This window comes from Danio rerio, chromosome 1 (genome assembly GCF_049306965.1).
Source record: "Danio rerio strain Tuebingen ecotype United States chromosome 1, GRCz12tu, whole genome shotgun sequence".
NCBI lineage: Eukaryota > Metazoa > Chordata > Actinopteri > Cypriniformes > Danionidae > Danio > Danio rerio.
In genome coordinates, this window is record NC_133176.1 from 7,750,664 (window position 1) to 7,772,644 (window position 21,981).

At 34.5% G+C, this 21,981-nt stretch overlaps 1 protein-coding gene across 1 annotated transcript in view; it reads left to right on the top strand.

Annotated features, from left to right (window-relative positions):
- hecw2b (HECT, C2 and WW domain containing E3 ubiquitin protein ligase 2b) overlaps positions 1-20,471 on the top strand; it is a 91,580-nt gene extending 71,109 nt beyond the window's left edge. The window contains exons 17-30 of the mRNA XM_003197612.7: positions 3,643-3,742; positions 4,342-4,438; positions 4,518-4,601; positions 5,119-5,228; positions 9,080-9,200; positions 9,280-9,393; positions 10,226-10,378; positions 10,952-11,050; positions 11,137-11,266; positions 11,844-11,990; positions 13,972-14,086; positions 16,575-16,660; positions 18,234-18,346; positions 19,405-20,471. Coding sequence (XP_003197660.3) covers positions 3,643-3,742; positions 4,342-4,438; positions 4,518-4,601; positions 5,119-5,228; positions 9,080-9,200; positions 9,280-9,393; positions 10,226-10,378; positions 10,952-11,050; positions 11,137-11,266; positions 11,844-11,990; positions 13,972-14,086; positions 16,575-16,660; positions 18,234-18,346; positions 19,405-19,516 — 1,581 coding nt within the window. The 3' untranslated portion in view covers positions 19,517-20,471. The remainder of the gene's footprint in view (positions 1-3,642; positions 3,743-4,341; positions 4,439-4,517; positions 4,602-5,118; positions 5,229-9,079; positions 9,201-9,279; positions 9,394-10,225; positions 10,379-10,951; positions 11,051-11,136; positions 11,267-11,843; positions 11,991-13,971; positions 14,087-16,574; positions 16,661-18,233; positions 18,347-19,404) is intronic.
- The last annotated feature ends 1,510 nt before the right edge of the window (positions 20,472-21,981 follow it).

Here is a 21,981-nt window from a genome sequence, read left to right on the forward strand (position 1 = left end):
CTGCAATATTTACACATATAATTTTTGTTCAAATCATCTGCAACGATATTTAACTCATAAATTTGTATTACATTTATTTACACCTTGTTGACCAATTTATGTATGACATGGCCATTAAAAATACAATGTTCCTTAACCAGATGGTTTTTCAAGTTACTTAGTAAGAGAATGTTACTTCAGTCATGTTGTTGTAATGTTTTCAGTTGACTAGTTACACAATAAAAAAAATCAAAATCGAAATCGTGAATCGGTCAAACTTTATAAAAAACCTAGATTTTATTATTTTTTTGCCATATCGCCCAACCCAACTGTAACATAAAGAAATGTGGAAAAAATGAAGTGCTATGAATACTTTCCGGATGCACTGTACTTTATGTTATATTTTTTAATTCATATGTGTCAGTTAATAGATGCTTTCCAGAAGCGCAGTCAGATTACTTGTATAATTGTCAATGCAATAAATGGGCTGGATCTGCTTAGAAATATATTGCGACAGTGCTGTGTGTCAATTATTAAATGACTAAAAGCAGACTGTGAAGAGATGCAAACTATGGAATATTTTCCAGTCAATATTGAATTAATGAAAGAAATAAATTTGACTTTGAAAGTATATCAAGCTTAAACATTTTCTAAGTATTTTAAAAGTATTACAAATAATAATCTAATTACTTGTTGCATAAAGTAATTAGTAATGTAATCAAATTATAGTTTCAAATTAGTCATTATTACTTTGTAATCTATCAATTTTTATCTTATACATTATTAGTATGATAAAACCTCACTGCTTTTTTCTTCACTTGGTCATGAGCAGAAGAAACAGAAGTGGTGGACTGTGGCATAATAAAAGTGCTGCTACTTTAATTTTCTCATTTAGCAGTTGCAACACTCTACTTTGATTCATACTATCATGATAATACATTTTGAAGACTACAACTCCTACGATTACACCACAATCACGGTGTAATCAACTTATGCTTTTGTTTGTTGTGAATACTCGCCCTCTAGTGGCTAAAATTACACACTGTGCTTTTAATTTCAATTTCAGGTGCGCTTTAACCCAAAATAAACCATGGAACTCTATCAGAATATTATGCATTCATTCATTTTCCTTCAGCTTAGTCCCTTATTTATTAGGGGTCACCACAGTGGAATGAACCGCCAACTCATTCATTGGTTTTCTTTTTGGCTAAGTCCCTTTATTTATCTGGGGTCGCCACACCGGAACAAACCGGCAACTTATCCAACATATGTTTTACGCAGCGGATGCCCTTCCAGCCGCAACCCATCACTGGGAAATGAACCGCCAACTATTCCAGCTTATGTTTTATGCAGTGAATGCCCTTCCAGCCGCACCCTAGTACTGGGAAACACCCATACATTCAGACACACTCATACACTATGGCCAATTAGTTCACCCAGTTCTTTGGACTATGGGAAACCGGAGCACCAGAAGGAAACCCACGCCAACACGGGGAGAAACATGCAAACTCCACACAGAAATGCTAACTGGCCCAGCCTGGACTCGAACCAGCATCTTTCTTGCTGTGAGGCAACAGTGCTAATCACTGAGCCACCGTGCCACCCCAAGGATATTATAATGAGAAAACTTTTAGCTGTGGCCCTGTATAAATCCTTCCCCATTAAACATTCTCAGCAGGTTTCTCATTAGGGAGCGCAAGCTTGTGTCCGGTTGTGGTCGTGTGGAGAACGGATCGACCTCTCAGGCCTCGTAAATATGCCGATGACTTTGGTTGTGCTGTGTCCCAGCATGCACTTCTGTCATTTCCACATCAGTCCACCCTACAATCCCCTGTGCGAGTGCACTTGTCAGCGTGCCATATGTGGATGCATGTAAACATATTGTGTCTAAATATTCTTCCACTGATCTTTAAATCCTCAGTGTCTTCGTAATATAAAAATGCAAATGAGCTCTCTTAATTAAAAATGTCCCTGCGCTCGTAGAAACACCAAGGGGAAGAAAAGGCCAGGGAAAGTTTTAGTCCGCTCAGCGTTAGCAAAAGAGCTGTCAGATCTGCAGTCAGAGGCTCTTAATGAAGCTTTCATCTTTAAAGTACACTCACTAGGGAGCTAATATCTGCTGAATTATGCAAAAGTAAATGAAGTCTTATCAATTAGGTATTAGCCTTCTCAATTAGTATTAATGAGAGAATGGTGATGTGTGAATTCATGAGGAGGTACTATGTGAATTGTCTGTAAAAACAGCACTGTATGTTAGCAATATCACATTAGCAGTGATAGAGCTAAATTTGTGCAAACGTTATCAATGTTGTGCTGATATACAGCCAAGAGTGTGAATTTTTTTTTGTTGTTGCATTTTTTCAGCAGCTGGATGGCATAGATGTATAAATATTAGAAAACGTCACTTTAGAAAGCATTCATTCATTCATTCATTCATTCATTCTCCTTCGACTTATTCCCTTTATTTAACAGGGGTTGCCACAGCTGAATGAACCGCCAACTGTTCCAGCATATTTTTACGCAGTGTATACCCTTTCAGCTGCAACCCAGTACTGGGAAACACCCATATACTCTCGCATTCATTGAGGCCAATTTAGGTTATTTAATTCCCCTAAACCCTCGCCAACATGGGGAGAACATGCAAACTCCACACAGAAATGCCAACTGACCCAGTCGGGGCTCGAACCAGGGACCTTCTTGCTGTGAGGCGATTGTGCTACCCACTGCGCCACCGTGCAGCCCACTTTAGAACTAGTATTTGCATTATGTATAGTAGTGGAATGTTTTAGTGATGAATAAAATTATTATATTTGCATGTTGTTATTAAATTGCATGTTGGTGTAGTGTGTCAACACATGGCACTCCGGTGCTCATGGCGACCTGAGTTTGATTCCTCAAGTCCAGTCCTATGCCGATCTTTCCCTTCTCTCTGCTCCACACTCTTCTGTCTATACTCTTCTATCAATTAAAGGTGAATATATATATATATATATATATATATATATATATATATATATATATATATATATATATATATATGTATATATATATATATATATATATATATATATATATATATATATATATATATATATATATGTATATATATATATATATATATATATATATATATATATATATATATATATATATATATATATATATATGTATATATATATATATATATATATATATATATATATATATATATATATATATATATATATATATATATATATATATATATGTATGTATATATATTTATACATACACACATACATGCATACATACATACATACACACACACACACACACACACACATTCATACTGTACTGTACTGTATATATATGTACATGGTGGATACATACATGGTGGACACATGAGTCTGACAATTAAGTGGAGAGGTTAAAACGTTTTATTAATTGTTATCACTAACCTAATGAAAAACTTTTATGTTTTTAATGTTATATAAATATAATTAAATATAGAATACATTTGGATGATGTGATAAGATGATTAAAAGAACACATAACTAAGTAACAGAATGGTCCATTAATGAGGAAATAGTATGACCCAAGGCTTGCATACCTTTTTACATTTCTACATGAAAGTTCATGTGTGAAAGACATCTGAGGTCACTTCCTGTGTCGTTTGTTCTGCAGGTAGGCGACGATCCTCGGCATGCTGGACCCGCTGTACTGCCACGCCCCTCCAACACCTTCACAGCCAATCGCAACCAGTGTCAAGACTTGGTTCCTGTTGGTGAGTTGCCCTAACCTGCCTAGTAAACCTAATTAACCTAGTTAAGCCTTTAAATGTCCTTTTAAGCTGTATAGAAGTGTCTTGAAAAATATCTAGTCAAATATTATTTACTGTCATCATGGCAAAGATAAAATTCAGTTATTAGAAATTAGTTATTAAAACTATTATGTTTAAAAACATGACTTCAACTAATATATATATATATATTATTAATATATTAAATTAATAATAATTATTATTTTGTATTCTTTTAAAAGTATATTTTCTAAGTGATGTTTAGAGGGTGAATTTTCACAGATTTTTTTTCATTCCTGAGAACGTCTTATTTATTTTAGCTTGGCTGGATTAAAAGCAGCTTTTACATTTAAAATTTTTTTTTAAGGTGAATATAATTAGCCCATTTAACATTTTTCTATATTCTTTAGAACAAACCATTTCTGTATAATGACTTGCCTAAGTATCCTTTCGATTGCACTGTAAGCTGAATAATACTGGAATCCTATAAATTGTATATTAAAGCAGTTGTTTGTCAAAGTGTGGAGCCAAATGGTGTTGTAAGTTTTGTCTTTTCACCAGCTGCTTTGCTCCTCTTTTCTCAGCCTATAATGAAAAAATAGTGGCATTTCTGCGGCAGCCGAACATATTTGATATCCTTCAGGAGAGGCAGCCTGAGCTCATTAGGAATCACTCACTCAGGTGCGAAACATTACAAAATAAATCTCAATCTGAGCCTGTCGATTATGAGAATGTTGACTTTTCTGATTCTGATCTGCAGGGAGAAGGTGCAGTTCATTCGTAATGAAGGAGCGTCAGGCTTGGCTCGTCTCTCCAGCGATGCAGACCTGGTGATTTTGCTCAGGTACTGAATTTAACACTGTAAAAGTGGAAGATAATATGATATAAAATATTATATAAATATTATTTTTTTATAGGCAGAACTGAGTAAAAACATATTGTCTAATATATATTAGAAAAATAACTTACTGAACAGTTTATACAATCACATCGGCTCCTAATGCACTCAACATTCAAAACAAAAACAACTTGATGTGAACATATAACTTGATACAATCATGAGACTAACAATAATAATACATTTTTACCCCATTTTTTACATTTTTGCTCCAATATCTTGACTTGTTGTGGCATATTACTGTAATCTATAGCCTCCATCTGGCAGTGAGGTGTCCTGGAACATGTTCATCTTCAATCATCTGTATAAAATGTACACAGGTTGAGGGCAGAGTGACTGGGTTAATTGTTAATTAAATTTAACCATTAAATCAAGTTAAAGACAGACTACTCAAGTTAAAGACAGACTACTCATGTTAAAGTATTCTTGTATTCATGTTAATTGCTTCCTATTCTTGCTGTAGTTTGTTTGAAGAGGAAGTGATGTCGTATGTGCCACCTCATGCCTTACTGCACCCCAGCTACTGCCAGTCACCACGAGGGTCTCCAGTCTCCTCTCCTCAAAACTCTCCAGGTCTGTTCATCCAGCTACCAATAAGAGGAATGTCTGTCTCTTCTACTGTCTATGATGCTGCCATTTCTGGTGTATTTTTCTTGCAATATTATTGGCCTTATTCTTCACGTATGAGCGGGTGCCGCCATTGCAATCTGTGTGGCTTTCTGGCCACATTCACTTCCACTGATTTTTAGTCGTTAGAAACATCTCGTTCTGCTGCTTGATATTGCAAACTGATATTTTCTTATTTATTATTCTCATTTGTCTGTATTTTCATGAACACACTTGTTTGTAGAACAAGTAGTTTACCCGTTTTCTGCCGTAATTATTCCTAGTCATTAATCCTATAGGCAGCTGAATCGAAACTTCTACAACAGTCGCAAAAATGAGCGCACTTCCGCATTAAACAATAAGGCCAAATAAAGCTGCAAGCAGCGATGCACCCGGGCTCACTGCAGCTCGGTGGCCTTAGGATGACAGAGAACAGTGGAAAATAAAATTTCAGCTGATATACATAATTACCGAGATAATCACCGATTTGTGCCAACTTTGCTTCTGTCAGCAGGTGGCGCTGTGGCTGTGACTCAATATTGGCATGTAGATGTCTTCAGGAGAGGAATCTTATAGAGCATGTGAATTTTCAGGCAGGTCAGACATTGTCTGGTTGAGTTATAAGCCAAACTTTCTTCTATCAGCAGGTGGCGCTATGACTGTGACTCAATATGGGCATGTTGATGCCTTCTGGAGAGGAATCTCATTGAACATGCAAATTTTCAGGCAGATCAGACATTTTTTGGCTCAGTTATAAGTACTTCCTCCTCCATGGCGAAGCACTAAAATTTGTCAGTCCGCTACGGACACGCACTTCGGTGAAAACTCTAGATCTTCGCAATTTAACATCACAAAGGCCTTGGACTAAACTAATGGAACATGGATTTGATGGGATAAAATTTGTTACACTGTAAAATTTGTAATCTCCTGTTGCCAGCAGGTGGCGCTATAACTGTATCTGGGTATTGGCATGTAAACCTGTTCAGGTCAGGACTCTTATCGTGTGAATTTTGAGGCAGATCGGACAATGCATGCCTGAGTTATAACAACGTTCTGTTTCGTGGTGAATAGTCAAAGTTTGCGAGGCCGCCACGGACACGCTTTTCGACGGAAACTCTTCGCAATTTAACATCACCAAGGCCTTTAGATGACAATACCCAATTCTGGTGTTGATCTGACAAAATCACTAGGAGGAATATGTTAAAATACCATGCCTTTTCGTATGTGTGTGTGAAACGTAGCCAGGGGGCCATTCCGTCAAATGTGCATAGGTGGCGCTGTTGAGTCATTTTGCCACACCCACTTCTGAAACCTACACCAAATGTAAATTTCCGCCACTTCTGGGGCGTGTGCAAAGTTTTGTGAGTTTTCGGGCATGTTTAGACTGCTTTTTGAAATTGCGAAATTGCGATTCGTTCCAGAAAAGAATAATAATAAGAAACAGAGTATTCCAATAGGGCCTATGCACCTAAAAACTAGTCGTATGAACCAGCAATACAGCAGTGGCTGCTGCTGACATTTTAAAGTATATAGTGTTTGATATCTCGTGTCGTAAATCTTATGATGCATTGAACAAATCTTCAATTTAATCAATGTAATTGTTTGTGATTTTTGGAGGAATTTGCTGATTTCTAATGTTGATCTTAGATGCATATAAGCCCTAGGAGACAAGAAAACCTGGAACCATTTAAATAGCATAATTTGAGATTTTTAATGTTGAGACCTATGCATCTATTTGCAGTATTGCTTTGCTTTGGTTGTGGAGCTTGGCGTTCAGCCATCCAGATTTCCTGGGTATTTTTCAGCTTGGCCTCCAAAGGATCAAATCCGCTGTCTGGGATTTGACATGTAGCTGGAGTCCAGGGACTTTTTGGCTGATCCCTGCAGGCTGGATTTTTAGCTGTTAAACTGACACTGTGATTTCCACGAGTCTGTTTGGAGTGTGGCGGACGTCTCGCTGCCAGAGGGATTCATGGGCTAATTCACCATGATCTGACTTTAGTCACCGCCGGGATTACTCTGTCCGCTGCTTCAGCAAATTCTGCAGCTCTTTTCTTTGGTCAATTTGTAAAAGTTACTTTTGTTATTATTGTTATTTTTAGTGTTAGTTATTAATTCATTTGTTCAGTCATTAATCTGCTTGCTTGCTTAGTTATTCAGTTATTTATTTTAAACTTTTATTATTAAAAAATTTAAGTGGACTTTTTAAACTTTGAGGTTAGACTTTTATTTCTCATTAGATATTATGCAGATCTTGTTTTTTCCCTTTGTTTAAATATACTGATTGATAACAATTTATTGAGAACAATAATGTAACTACATTTTTGATTGATTGAACTATTGATTGGTTGAATGTTGGTTGCGCGCTTGGTTTGTTGGTTGGTTGGTTGGTTGGTTGGTTGACTGATTGATTGAATGGTTGGTTGATTGACTGGTTGGTTGGTTGGTTGGTTGGTTGGTTGGTTGGTTGACTGATTGATTGAATGGTTGGTTGATTGACTTGTTGGTTGGTTGGTTGGTTGACTGATTGATTGAATGGTTGGTTGATTGACTTGTTGGTTGGTTGGTTGGTTGGTTGACTGATTGATTGAATGGTTGGTTGGTTGGTTGGTTGGTTGACTTGTTGGTTGGTTGGTTGATTGACTGATTGAATGGTTGGTTGGTTGACTTGTTGGTTGGTTGATTGATTGATTGACTGATTGGTTGAATGTTGGTTGCGCGCTTGGTTTGTTGGTTGGTTGGTTGACTGATTGATTGAATGGTTGGTTGATTGACTTGTTGGTTGGTTGGTTGGTTGGTTGACTGATTGATTGAATGGTTGGTTAGTTGGTTGGTTGGTTGACTTGTTGGTTGGTTGGTTGATTGACTGATTGAATGGTTGGTTGGTTGACTTGTTGGTTGGTTGATTGATTGATTGACTGATTGGTTGAATGTTGGTTACGTGCTTGGTTTGTTGGTTGGTTGGTTGGTTGGTTGACTGATTGATTGAATGGTTGGTTGATTGACTTGTTGGTTGGTTGGTTCGTTAGTTGGTTGGTTGGTTGGTTGACTGATTAATTGAATGGTTGGTTGGTTGGTTGACTTGTTGGTTGGTTGGTTGATTGACTGATTGAATGGTTGGTTGATCGGTTGATTGACTTGATTGATCGGTTGATTGACTTGATTGATTGATTGATTGATTGAATGGTTAGATTGGTTGGCTGGTTGGTGGATTGACTTGATTGACTTGATTGATTGATTGAATGGTTGGATTGGTTGGTTGGTTGATTGACTTGATTGATCGGTTGATTAACTTGATTGATTGAATGGTTGGATTGGTCGGTTGGTTGATTGATTGATTGATTGATTGATTTATTGATTGATTAATTGGTTGACTAATTGACTGACTGATTAGTTGGTTGGTTGATCGGTTGATTGACTTGATTGATTGATTAAATGGTTGGTTGGTTGATTGATTTGATGGATTAGTTGATTGATTGATTGATTGATTGATTGATTGATTGATTGATTGATTGATTGATTGATTGATTGATTGATTGATTGATTGGTTGGTTGGTTGGTTGGTTGGTTGGTTGGTTGGTTGGTTGGTTGGTTGGTTAGTTGGTTGGTTGACTAATTGACTGACTGATTAGTTGGTTGGTTGATTGACTGATTGACATGAAGAGATCAGTTATGTTTCATTTATTTTATTGCTAAATTATCTGACTCAGTTGATATAAAATAAATGCAAATAAAGAGCAAGTGTAAAGTGCAAAGAGTCAGACATTTTAGTTGATTTTTTAGCCTACTGTTTTGTAAACCTGATCTTCTCTTCTCAGGTACACAGAGAGCCAACGCTCGGGCCCCTGCACCCTACAAACGAGACTTTGAAGCCAAACTTCGAAATTTCTATCGCAAGCTTGAGACTAAAGGATACGGACAGGGTCCTGGTAAAGTCAAGTAAGCATCTGTGCCGTACTCTGAGCTTTATAATGTATGAACACTCATTCACACTCATGATGACCTGTGTTTGTTTTAGGCTGATAATCCGCAGAGATCATCTACTGGAGGATGCCTTCAATCAGATCATGTGCTACTCTCGAAAAGATCTCCAGAGAAGCAAACTCTACGTCAGCTTTGTTGGAGAAGAAGGGTCAGTGTTACCCTAGATTTAAAAAAATAACCAGACTTTAAAACTATTTGACATTTGTATATTTGTTTAATTACATTTTGTTGTATTATAATGATTTTAGGCATTTATTTCTATTACAATTTTTTTCTTGATTTTTTTTTTATTTAAAACTATTTAGATTTTTTTTTGCTTTGTTTTGAACAAATTTGACTAGTTTTACTTTCAGTTTTAGATATAGTCTTTAAACCCAGTATTGTATTTTGTTATGATCAGTTGTTGTTTACTGTTTACATTTAAATTTTATTTAGTTTTATTATAATTGTTTATTGTATTATGATATTTTTTTTTATTATTTTAAATTATTTTCTTTTTTTACTTTTCTTTTGTTTTTGTTTTATTTTGTTATTTTTATTTTGTTTTTTTGTTTCATTACTATTATTAATATTATTTTCTTTTATTTAGTTTTTTATTATTTTATTTTAATTTGTTTGTTTTGTTTATTTTATTATTTTTTCTTTTCTTTTATTATTTATTATTTAGTTTTTTTTTTCATTTTATTTTATCTCAATATTATAGCTTTTTATATTTTTGTTTTGTTTTATTATTTATTTTATAAATTTTTTCTTTTCTTACTCTTATTTCATTATTTTTTATTTTCTTTTGTTGATTTTATTATTATTAATAATAATTGACTTTTATTTTCTTTTATAATTTTATTTTGTGTTTTGTTTTGTTAATTATTACTTTTTTTTCTTATTTTGTTTTTCTTTTCTTTTTTATTTATTTTAATTAAATTATTATTTTTCTATTTTATTTTGTTATAACACATTTTTCTGTTTTTGCTTCTGTTCAGATTGGACTACAGTGGCCCGTCAAGAGAGTTTTTCTTTCTGGTGTCGAGGGAGCTCTTTAACCCTTATTATGGTTTGTTTGAGTATTCAGCCAACGACACCTACACCGTTCAGATCAGTCCCATGTCTGCCTTCGTTGACAATCATCATGAATGGTGAGAGCAGATTTCTGAAGTCCTTGCTAATACTTTCACCACATTCATTCATTCATTTTCTTGTCGCCTTAGTCCCTTTATTAATCCGGGGTCGCCACGGCGGAATGAACCGCCAACTTGTCGAGGACGTTTTTACACAGCCTATGCAACCCATCTTTGGGAACCTCCACACACACACTCATACGCTCATAGCCTACCCACCTATACCGCACGTCTTTGGACTGTGGGGGAAACCGGAGCACCCGGAGGAAACCCACGCGAATGCAGGGAGAACATGCAAACTCCACACAGATACGTCAACTGAGCCGAGATTAGAACCAGTGACCATCTTGCTGTGAGGCGACAGCCATCCCATTGCATCACTGCGTCACCACCACTTTCACCAAATCCATCATTAAAATCAAGATTTAAAACGTACTATAATTAACCTATAAGACTGTAGACTCCATTCCAGTCAAACTAGCGTAAATAAGTCCCAGTTTTATTTTGGCATGACGTTGTTTTCATTATATACACAACATATTTTTATTCTGGGGTTGCTTTTATAATGTACACATGTTTTTGATTGGTCAGGTTTCGCTTCAGCGGCCGTATTCTAGGTCTCGCTCTTATCCATCAATACCTACTGGATGCCTTCTTCACACGACCCTTCTACAAAGGCCTGTTGAGAATGTGAGTGAAAATTGAACTACATGTTCTGTATTACATTTATCACCATCAGATTATTTGACTTCATACGTGTTTGTTTAAACATGTAGCCCGTGTGATCTGAGTGATCTGGAGTATCTGGATGAGGAGTTTCATCAGAGTCTTCAGTGGATGAAGGACAATGACATAGAAGATATGCTGGATCTGACCTTCACAGTCAATGAGGAGGTGTTCGGACAGGTCAGTGTGTGACCTAAAAACGTGTTAGCTTCATTACACTACAGACCATTGTAACGTAGGAGTCGGGTTGACAAAAGAGGTGAGGATTCACATGCAGTTTGCGACCCTAAGAACTATACTATGCGAAATGATAGACTTTGTATTTTGTCCGTACGATATACAGTCAAGCCCGAAATAATTCATACCCCTTACAAATTCTGACTCCCTTCACCGATTCTCAATCAGATTTAAGTCAGGACTCTGGCTGGGCCACTGTTAATGTTTTTGTCTGCCACTTTGGCTTTGAGATTTCGGTTGTTGTGCTGAAATGTCAAATGTTGGCTGAGTTTCTCAGCAGACTGCCTGATGTTGTTGTGGTTGTTATTGCTGCTGGTTGAATAAAACTAACTTTACGTCAGAATTTGCAAGGGGTATGAATAATTTCAGGCTTAACTGTATTAATTGTCATATTGCACAGTCCTATAGTGTATTATTGTACTGGTGTTCATTATCTTGTGATGATTCCCGCTTTTTATGAATTATTTGTTACATAACCTGTCACCATTGTCTTACAGAAGTGTGTGCATGTGTGTGTTAGATCACAGAGCGCGAGCTGAAGCCTGGCGGTGCAAACATCCCAGTGTCGGAGAAGAATAAGAAGGAGTACATCGAACGCATGGTGAAGTGGCGTATCGAGCGCGGCGTCGTCCAGCAGACCGAGAGTCTCGTACGGGGCTTTTATGAGGTACTGAGATCAAATCAACATTCCAAAACATTCGCCACTTCTGCCGTTCACTGTTGCCCTGAGGAACCGCACAATCCTGCTTCACTGAATTTCTGCTTGACAGATTTGAGTCAGTGTGCTGTTTTGGTTGTAAATGCTTTCTTGGTAGTGCACTACAAACTTTTTGAGTTCAGTAAGACTTTTTAATGATTTTTTTCTAGATTATTTCCAAGATTACAGTAAGATTAATCTGATTTCTTAAAATTTATCTCTGCCCACCTATAATTTATATTAAAAAAAGTGCTTTAAAAAGAAGTGTGACAGCTGCATTCGCTATTGAAAAGCAAATCAGAAATGCGATATGTCTTGACTTACAGTCACAAGCACATTTTATTTACACTAGTTACTCATTTTATTAATGTTTTTAATGTTGTTCATCAAACTTTATTTGCCTGTCATTACATGACTGTAATCATAATATGAGTATGATAGTGATTATGATTATAATGACTATGATCATGAAAATCTAAAGGAGCCAAGTCTTGTGTTTTTCCTCATACCGTTGTTCTAAATTTCATATTTCCTTAATTTAGCTTCACTGACAAAAGATTTAGTCACCGAATGAGCAATGAGTTTATTTTTAAAATCCTGCATTATTTAGAGTGACCCTGAATGAAATGAGACAGAATATGAATTAATGAACACAGCTCTGTCGGTTTAATTTATGATTGATGATGTTCAGTTCAGAAATATCCTCATGTCTGTATTATGGACTGCAATTGCAAAATCTGTGGACTTAGCTGCATTCCAAAAGTTTCACAAGATTATGCCAATACTCGGTATTTTAAACCACCCACTTCAAGGTTTGAATTAATGAATCATTAATAAGAGACTCGCTCTGTCCGGATCATTTAAATCAGGGAATCGTAAATTGCAGACTCGCTCTTAACAAATATATTATATCAGTGAATCATTAATTAGAAACTCGATCTGTAATAATTTTGACCTGTAAATGGTTCTTAAGAAATTAAAAACTGCTTTTATTCTAGCCGAAATAAAACAAATAAGACTTTCTCCAGAAGAAAAAATGTTATCAAATATTAGTTAAACATAATTTAGTATAAAAAAAAAATATATATATATATATATATGTATATATATATATATATATATATATATATATATATATATATATATATATATATATATATATATATATATGACAAAAAAATTCAAAGGGGGGCTAATAATTCTAACTTCAACTGTACACATTTAAGTGACATGACTAAGGGCCTACTCACACTATGCCATCCGTACCGAGCCCAGGCCCGTTTCCCGGATCGTTTGAGAAGTGTGAGTGTGCTGAATCGGGCTCAAGCACGGTTCACTTGGCCGGCCCTGGCCTGGTTGGAAGAGGTGTGCCTGAGTGCGGTTCAGTTCCCGAAACTGAAAGTGAGACGTGACTTTTAAGGGGCTGTTTCATATGGATTTATTAATCATTCTTAATGTTCAGTGAACGCAAAATGTCGTAGTTTATTATAGAACTCCTCACAACACGACAGCTGCGCGGCTTCAGCAGACCTCCTCATTCCTGCAGCACGAGGGCTTTATGATTGTTTTTGAGTGCCAAATGTGGCAGATCTGTTCGGCAAAATATCTGACTGCGTGTCACCGCATGCCTAAGGACTGTATGGCGAAATATTTGACTGCATGTCACTGCATAACAAACGACTGAAAGGATATAACTAGAGAAATCTCCACTGTGCTGCTGAGTGAGAGAGCGCTTCTCACTGAACAGCGCAGCAGCGATGACGTAAGCGTGCCGAGGCCCATTTGTGGTGTGAGTGCGGGCCGTCGGGGGAGACGGGAGGGGGGACAAGCATGCTTTGGCCCGGTTCGAGGCAACTGTACCTAGTGTGAGTACGGCCTAAAAAAACAAACAAACAATAACGAATTACTTGTTGTGGACTGATCAGTTTCTGTGTGTATGAACTGACTGCAGGTTGTAGATGCGCGGCTGGTGTCTGTGTTTGATGCACGAGAGCTGGAGCTGGTGATCGCTGGGACAGCAGAGATTGATCTGGGAGACTGGAGGAACAACACTGAATACAGAGGAGGTAAAACACATTCACACTCATCAATACTGCAGTAATAATTAGGGCTGCACAATAAATTACAAAATTACTGATATCGCGATAACACTATATGCAATATTCAGTTAAAGTCAGAATTATTAGCCTTCCTGAATTATTAGCCCCCTTGTTTATATTTTTCACCAATTTCTGTTTAACAGAGAGATTTTTTCAACACATTTCTAAACATAATAGTTTTAATAACTCATCTCTTATAACTGATTTATTTTATCTTTGCCATGATGACAGTAAATAATATTTGACTAGATATTTTTCAAGACACTTCTATACATTCTAAAAAGCACTGGGTTAAAAACTACCCAAATTGAGTTGTTTTTAACCCTACTGCTTGGTAAGTATGGGACAGAACACATCAGGGGTTAAATTATCCCAAGTAATTGGGTTATTATTTTTAACCCCATAAATGGGTTGTTTTTCTACCCAATAATTGGTTATTTTTAATTAAATAATAGGATAATTTGATCCAAAAATGCCTGCGAAAGATGACCCAGCAATTGTGTCTGTTTGACTCGGCATCACTGAAGTACGGTGGGGGATGTGCAGCTTCAATTACAGGTGTACAAAAGGTGCTAGTAAGATATTTTTAAATTCAGAAACATCAGCTATGAGCATAAATCAAATTCTCATCTACCTGCTGTGAGTTAATTTGACACAAAGAGCTGGGTTGAAACTACTTAAGACTACCCCCAAAAATTACCCAAATGCCTCAATCTAAGATTTGGGTAAAAAAAAATAACCCCATATTTTTTAGAGTGTACAGCTTAAAGTTACATTTAAAGGGTTAACTAGGTTAATTAGGTTAACTAGGCAGGTAAGGTTATTAGGCAAGTAATTTTATAACAATGGTTTGTTCTGTAGACTATCAAAATAATATAGCTTAAAGGGGCTAATGATTTAGTCCTTAAAATGGTTTTCAAAAAATTAAAAACTGCTTTTGTTTTAGCCGAAATAAAACAAATAAGACTTTCTCCATAGGAAAAAATATTATCAGACATACTGTGGAAATTTCCTGAATCTGTTAAACATCATTTGGGAAATATTTAAAAAAGAAACAAAAATCCATCTATCCATCCAACTGTAAAATATTTTAAGTTAATAGGAATAATTTATTGACAGCCTCACAGTATTATAATATCAATTTAAACAATTAAAGTCTTAAAGAGGCTAATAATATTGTCCTTAAAATTGTCTAAAAAAATTGAAAACTGCTTTTATTCTTGTCGAAATTAAACAAATAAGACTTCCTCCAGAACAAAAACTATTATAGGCAATACTGTGAAAATGTCCTTGCTCTGTTAAAAGTAATTTGGGAAATATTTTGGAAGCTAAAGGAGGGCTTATAATTTTTAACTTTTACTGTTCGTATCACAGATGTTATTTTTTTATGCATTGGTTGTTTATCTAAATTTGACCAATCAGAAAAGGTCTTACTTCAGCCTCGCCTCCATAGCAATTGCTGTTTTGCTATTGGCTGGAGCAGCCCAAAGGTTAAACCAGAGATGAAAATAAACACTAATGGCAGGAATCTGGACAAGAATTGACAACAGCCCATCAGAATATCTGCTGAGGTTTTTACTCATTTATTGTGTTTCAAAGACTTAAGACCCAGTTTTTGAGTTTAAATTAGAATGAATTAGATTTTAAAATTATTTTTTACCTCATAATTTTAATATTATTAAATAAATAAATGATTTTAACACATAACATTTAAAGCATTTTTCAAGTGAAATCTTACAGTGCTCAGTATAATTGAGTACACCCCATTTTGAAAATGAACATTTTTTTCCATTTCTAAGTGAATATGGGCAATGTATTTTGGTGCATTTAAATAAAACAGATTTATTAAACAGATATATTTCTTAAAATAATATTTTAGTCACCAAACATATTTAAAAAACTGAAAGATAATACAATTAAATTCAAGCAAAATATTGCAAAAATAAAAATAAAAATTACTACCTACAAAACATCAACTAAAGTTTTCCATTGTTTTGCTTCTCTTGATTTTTCCTCTTTTTTAAATTTGTATTTAATATTTTTCTATAACATACATTTGACTGTACTAGTTTTTTAACCATTATTGTAAGTTATTTTGTAAGATAAGCTCTAGATACATACTAATTCAGTACTGACTAATCTAATGCATAAATAAAAATATGAGTTTAAAAGAGAGATTTGTGAGGGGTGAACTTGTATATGCTGAGCACTGTATAATGTAAGAAATATCATTATTGCAATAATCAACAACATCACAGTATCCAGTATCATGTAGCCTTAGTAATATTAATAAAATCTCCAATAAAGCATCTCAAACTGGCGTCAAAGTGTGAAGCGTCTGATTTATGGCTGAAATATAATCCGCTTGATAGACTGTGTGCTTTCACAGTGTCTGTTATCCATACTGGTCACATTTTGAGCTCACTGGAGCGAGTTTATTGGTTTTCCCCTCCAGGTTATCATGATAACCACATCGTGATCCGCTGGTTCTGGGCGGCAGTGGAGCGATTCAACAATGAGCAGAGACTCCGGTTACTCCAGGTGAGTGCTGAAATGTAACGTTTAAATTATGGCCTGCACTTCCAGTTTGAGGAAGTTCCTTTCAAAAGAGACTTGAGACCCATTGTTTTTCGTTTTCTGAGTATGTGTGTACTTCGACAGACTGTCTTAGGGTTTTTATTTGCATAGTGAATTCAAAGTCAGTCTGTCTGTCTGTCTGTCTGTCTGTCTGTCTGTCAGTCTGTCTATCCATCCATCCATTTATAATTTTAAACATGATTGACTCTACATTATCTATCTATCTATCTATCTATCTATCTATCTATCTATCTATCTATCTATCTATCTATCTATCTATCTATCTATCTATCTATCTATCTATCTATCTATCTATCTATCTATCTATCTATCTATCTATCTATCTATTTAATTATAGTTTGAAAACACAGTTGACACTACATAATTGATTTATTTATCTATCTTTTAATTTATAATTTTAAACAAAATTTACACTTCATTATTTGTTAATTAATTAATTAATTAATTTAATATTTTAAACACAATTGACACTACATTATTGGTTGATTTATTCTTTATTTGTTTACTTATTTATGTATAGTTTTAAACACAATTGAGACTACATTATTTATTTATTTATTTATTTATAGTTTTAAACACAATTGACACTACATTATTTATTTAGAATTTTAAACACAATTGACACTACATTATTTGTTTATTTATTTAGAATTTTAAACACAATTGACACTACATTATTTGTTTATTTATTTATTTATAATTTTAAACACAATTGACACTACATTATTTGTTTATTTATTTAGAATTTTAAACACAATTGACACTACATTATTTGTTTATTTATTTAGAATTTTAAACACAATTGACACTACATTATTTGTTTATTTATTTATCTAGAATTTTAAACACAATTGACACTACATTATTTGTTTATTTATTTATTTATAATTTTAAACACAATTGACACTACATTATTTGTTTATTTATTTATTTATAATTTAAACACAATTGACTACATTATTTGTTTATTTATTTATTTATTTATTTAGAATTTTAAACACAATTGACACTACATTATTTGTTTATAATTTTAAACACAATCGGCTCTACATTATTGGTTGATTGATTTATTTTAATTTTTGTGTGTGTGTGTGTGTGTGTGATAGTCATTTATTTTTGTTTGTGGGGAAGGGTTGGGAATAATATTTGTTTCTATATTTGTGTAAATCTATCCTGCTATTTTTTTTTAAAGTTTAATAAACAGATAAAAAAAAAACTCTGTAACAAATGACTTGAGATAATAAGGCTGTGCTACAAAAAATCCACATACATAGTGAAAAGTAAGTTTATTTATATGTGACATTAATACCACAAGCATAGTTCAGTGTTTTGTTCTATCAGATTGTTTACTCATGATATTTCCTGCAGTTCAGTAATGGTCATATGTAATTTTGCCTTTTGAATATTGTATGGATGCTGTTCAAAGTGACATTTCAAAGATTGTTTACTCTCATAATTCATGCAAAGCATCATGGGGCATATGAATACGGTGTCTGAAATGTGTCTGTTGTGTCAGTTTGTGACCGGGACGTCCAGTATCCCGTATGAGGGCTTTGCCTCGCTCAGGGGCAGCAATGGGCCGCGGCGCTTCTGTGTGGAGAAATGGGGGAAAATCACATCTCTGCCCAGGTAATGTACTACTGAAATTAAGATACAAGTTTATTTATGACTCGTATTACGCTATAGCCTGTCTGTCTAAATTTGACCTAATCAATTTATACATATAAAACTATATATTTACTATTTTTATTATTTTTTGAGTATTATTCATAAGCAACGTTCATTAGTGTCGTATCAACAATATAACAGAATAAAATTAAGTTTAAATTATTGACATTTAAATTACATTATACTGGTTTCATTCAACCTTTCATTCTAAAATTCGAAGCAACAAAAAGAAAAAAAATGGCTTCACTAAAAAATAGGTAAAAATAACAAATTACAGCGCTATACCTTAATATAAACACACATACGTGCATACATTTACACATGCATACATACATACATATAACGAGATAGTGATGATATCAGGTGTTGTAAAAAAAAAGCACACAACAAATTTATTGATAAAGCCTCAGTTAACAAATGAAGACCAACAACATCTCATTCATTACCTAAAACAGGGGTCAACAATCTCGGCCCAGGAGGGCCTGTGTCCCTGCAGATTTTAGCTTCAACTTGCCTCAAAACACCTGCCTGAGTGTTTCAAGTATACCTAGTATGACCTTAACTAGCTTGTTCAGGTGAGTTTGATTAGAGTTGGTGCTAAAATCTGCAGGGCACCGGACCTCCAGGAACAAGTTTGGTGACCCGTGATCTAAAACAACCCATTTGGCCACAAACGCAATGGCTAACATTATCCACAAGATGGCGCAATCTGGCAACCCAAGAAGTGCACGAACAGAATTTCTTTACAATTCAACAACAGCAGGCAATTACAATGTAAATACAACATAAAAATATATACAAACAATACAGAGATTAATTTTTGCAACAAGAGATATGACTATTTTAAAGAAGTATACCAAATAGTTATTTTATTGATTAAAATAATCAATAAAATAAAAAGAGAAGGCATTTATTAAAACATGCACATGTTTAAGAGGTTTTAACTGCTTGTTATGAGACGCTGAAATAGTATTCAATTACATCTTATTGGGATTTCTGTGTATTTCTGTGTGTTGTAGGGCTCACACGTGTTTCAACCGGCTGGATCTTCCCCCCTATCCTTCATTCTCCATGCTCTACGAGAAGATGCTGACGGCAGTGGAGGAGACCAGCACTTTCGGTTTGGAGTGAATGTCGGTCAGATTTCAGAAACATTTAAACAAACACCAGAAGCACTTAGACGTACATATATATTTTATACACCGCATCACTTAAAAAACACTGAAAGCAAGGGTGTTTCTCTGACTCAGATGTGATTTATTCCCTTCTTCTTGTCAGTAACGCCATATTGATTGGCTCTGGATTCGACAGCGATTTTTTTTTGGGGGGGGGGGGGGGCATTTGAAAGTTTCATCACTTCCAAATCGAAAGTGATGATAATGAGAAACAAACCCAAAGGACTTTGATACTCTCGCACTCTTTTTATCTGTAAAGAGACTTTTTATACAGCGCATCGAAACGCAGCGTGAATGAACAGATGTTGTGTTTGTTGTGAGCTATTTCAAATCGCCTCAATCTCACACCACACACCGTATGTATTGACTCCAAATGTATATGTTTTCCGTTCATATTTATGCATTAGTCCGTCACGTATGTTTGTTTCAACGACGTATGCCGTCACTTCTGACACTTTTGAATGAATTTATTTGGTGTATCGTCTCACATGCAACGCTGTTTTGCTTTGAAAGGGCATGTTACACTGCAGATGCACTACAATATCATGAATGTGAGGAGCACTTTGTGCAGTGATGAAATGACCAGAGGTTTTGTTTCGTTGTCCTGAAACACAGATTTATTACTGATAATGTTTTGAAAGAGAAATCAAGCTTCAGAAAGCCCTTAAAGTCAACAAGAAATGAACAATTGTTTGGAAATATTACGATTTTTTTAAATAGTTCTGTCAAACAATGAATCAGGATTAATCACGTTCCAGATAAACGTTTGTATTTACATAATATATACAAGTGTACTGTGCATATTTATGTATATATGACTAAATACACAAAAATATACAAAAGAAATATATTTACATATATATTTATATATAATTTGGGCAGCATGGTGGCTCAGTGGTTAGCACTGTTGCCTTACAGGAAGAATGTCACTGGTTTGAGTCCAGGCTGGGGCAGTTGGCATTTCTGTGTGGAGTTTGCATGTTCTCCCTGTGTTGGCATGGGTTTCCTCCGGGTGCTCCGGTTTCCCCCACAGTCCAAACACATGTGCTATACAGTTGGGGAATTGGATGAACTAAATTGGCCGTAGTGCATGTGAGTGTGTGTGAATGCGAGAGTGTATGGATGTTTCCCAGTACTGGGTTGCAGCTGGAAGGGCATCCGTTGTGTGAAACATATGCTGGTATATTTGCGGTTCATTCCGCTGTGTGACCCTGTGTGAAGGGACTAAGCTAAAGGAAAATCAATGAATATAATTTGTATTATATATAAAGTAAAACAAATATTTCATACAGTATATTCATGCATGTTTATATTCACAGTGCACACAAAACTATTTTGTAAATATGAGCTTTTATTTTGGATGCGATTAATCGTGTTTAATTGTTTGACAGCATTGTTTTTTTTCTTTTTTATGCTCACAAGAGCTGCATTTATTTTTTCAAAATGCTTCAAAAATTGTGAAATATTATTATATCATAAAATAACTGCTCTTTACTAATATGTTTCTCGAATATAACTTATTCCTAATATGCAAAACTGATTTTTTAGCATTGTTACTTCAGTCTTCAGTGTCGTATATTATAAAATTTATTGAATATAATATATAATACACATAATTCATGACTTTTATTAATATTTGAGCAGCATAATAGAATTTCTAAAGGGTCAATGCAACACATACAGTTGAAGTCAGAATTTTTAGCCCCCTATAATTATTAGCCCCCTGAATTATTAGCCCCCCTGTTTATTTTTTCCCCAATTTCTGTTTAATGGAGAAATTTTTTAACACATTTCTAAACATAATAGTTTTAATAACTCATTTCTAACAACTGATTTATTTTATCTTTGCCATGATGACAGTAAATAATATTTGACTAGATATTTTTCAAGACACTTCTATACAGTTATTTAAAATGGTGGTTTGTTCTGTAGACTATTGAAAACAAATATAGCTTGAAGGGGCTAATAATATTGACCTCATAACGTTTAAAAAAAAAAAAAAATTATTCTAGCCGAAATCAAACAAATAAGACTTTCTACAGAAGAAAAAATATTATCCAACACACTGAAAATTTACCTCCTCTGTTTAACATAATTTGGGAAATATTAAAAAAAGAAAAAAAAATTCAATAGGGTGCTAATAATTTTTACTTCAATTGTGTGTGTGTGTGTGTGTTTATATATATATATATATATATATATATATATATATATATATATATATATATATATATATATATATATAAATACACACACACACACACACACACATAATGATATAACACATTCCTATAATTCAATGCAAAATTATATTTTATATTCCTTCTGAAATCATTATTAAGTTGTTAACATTTTTAAAATATAAAATAATACTTACATTCAAACTGCAAATCTCATAAGTGTAAAATATTCAACATAAAT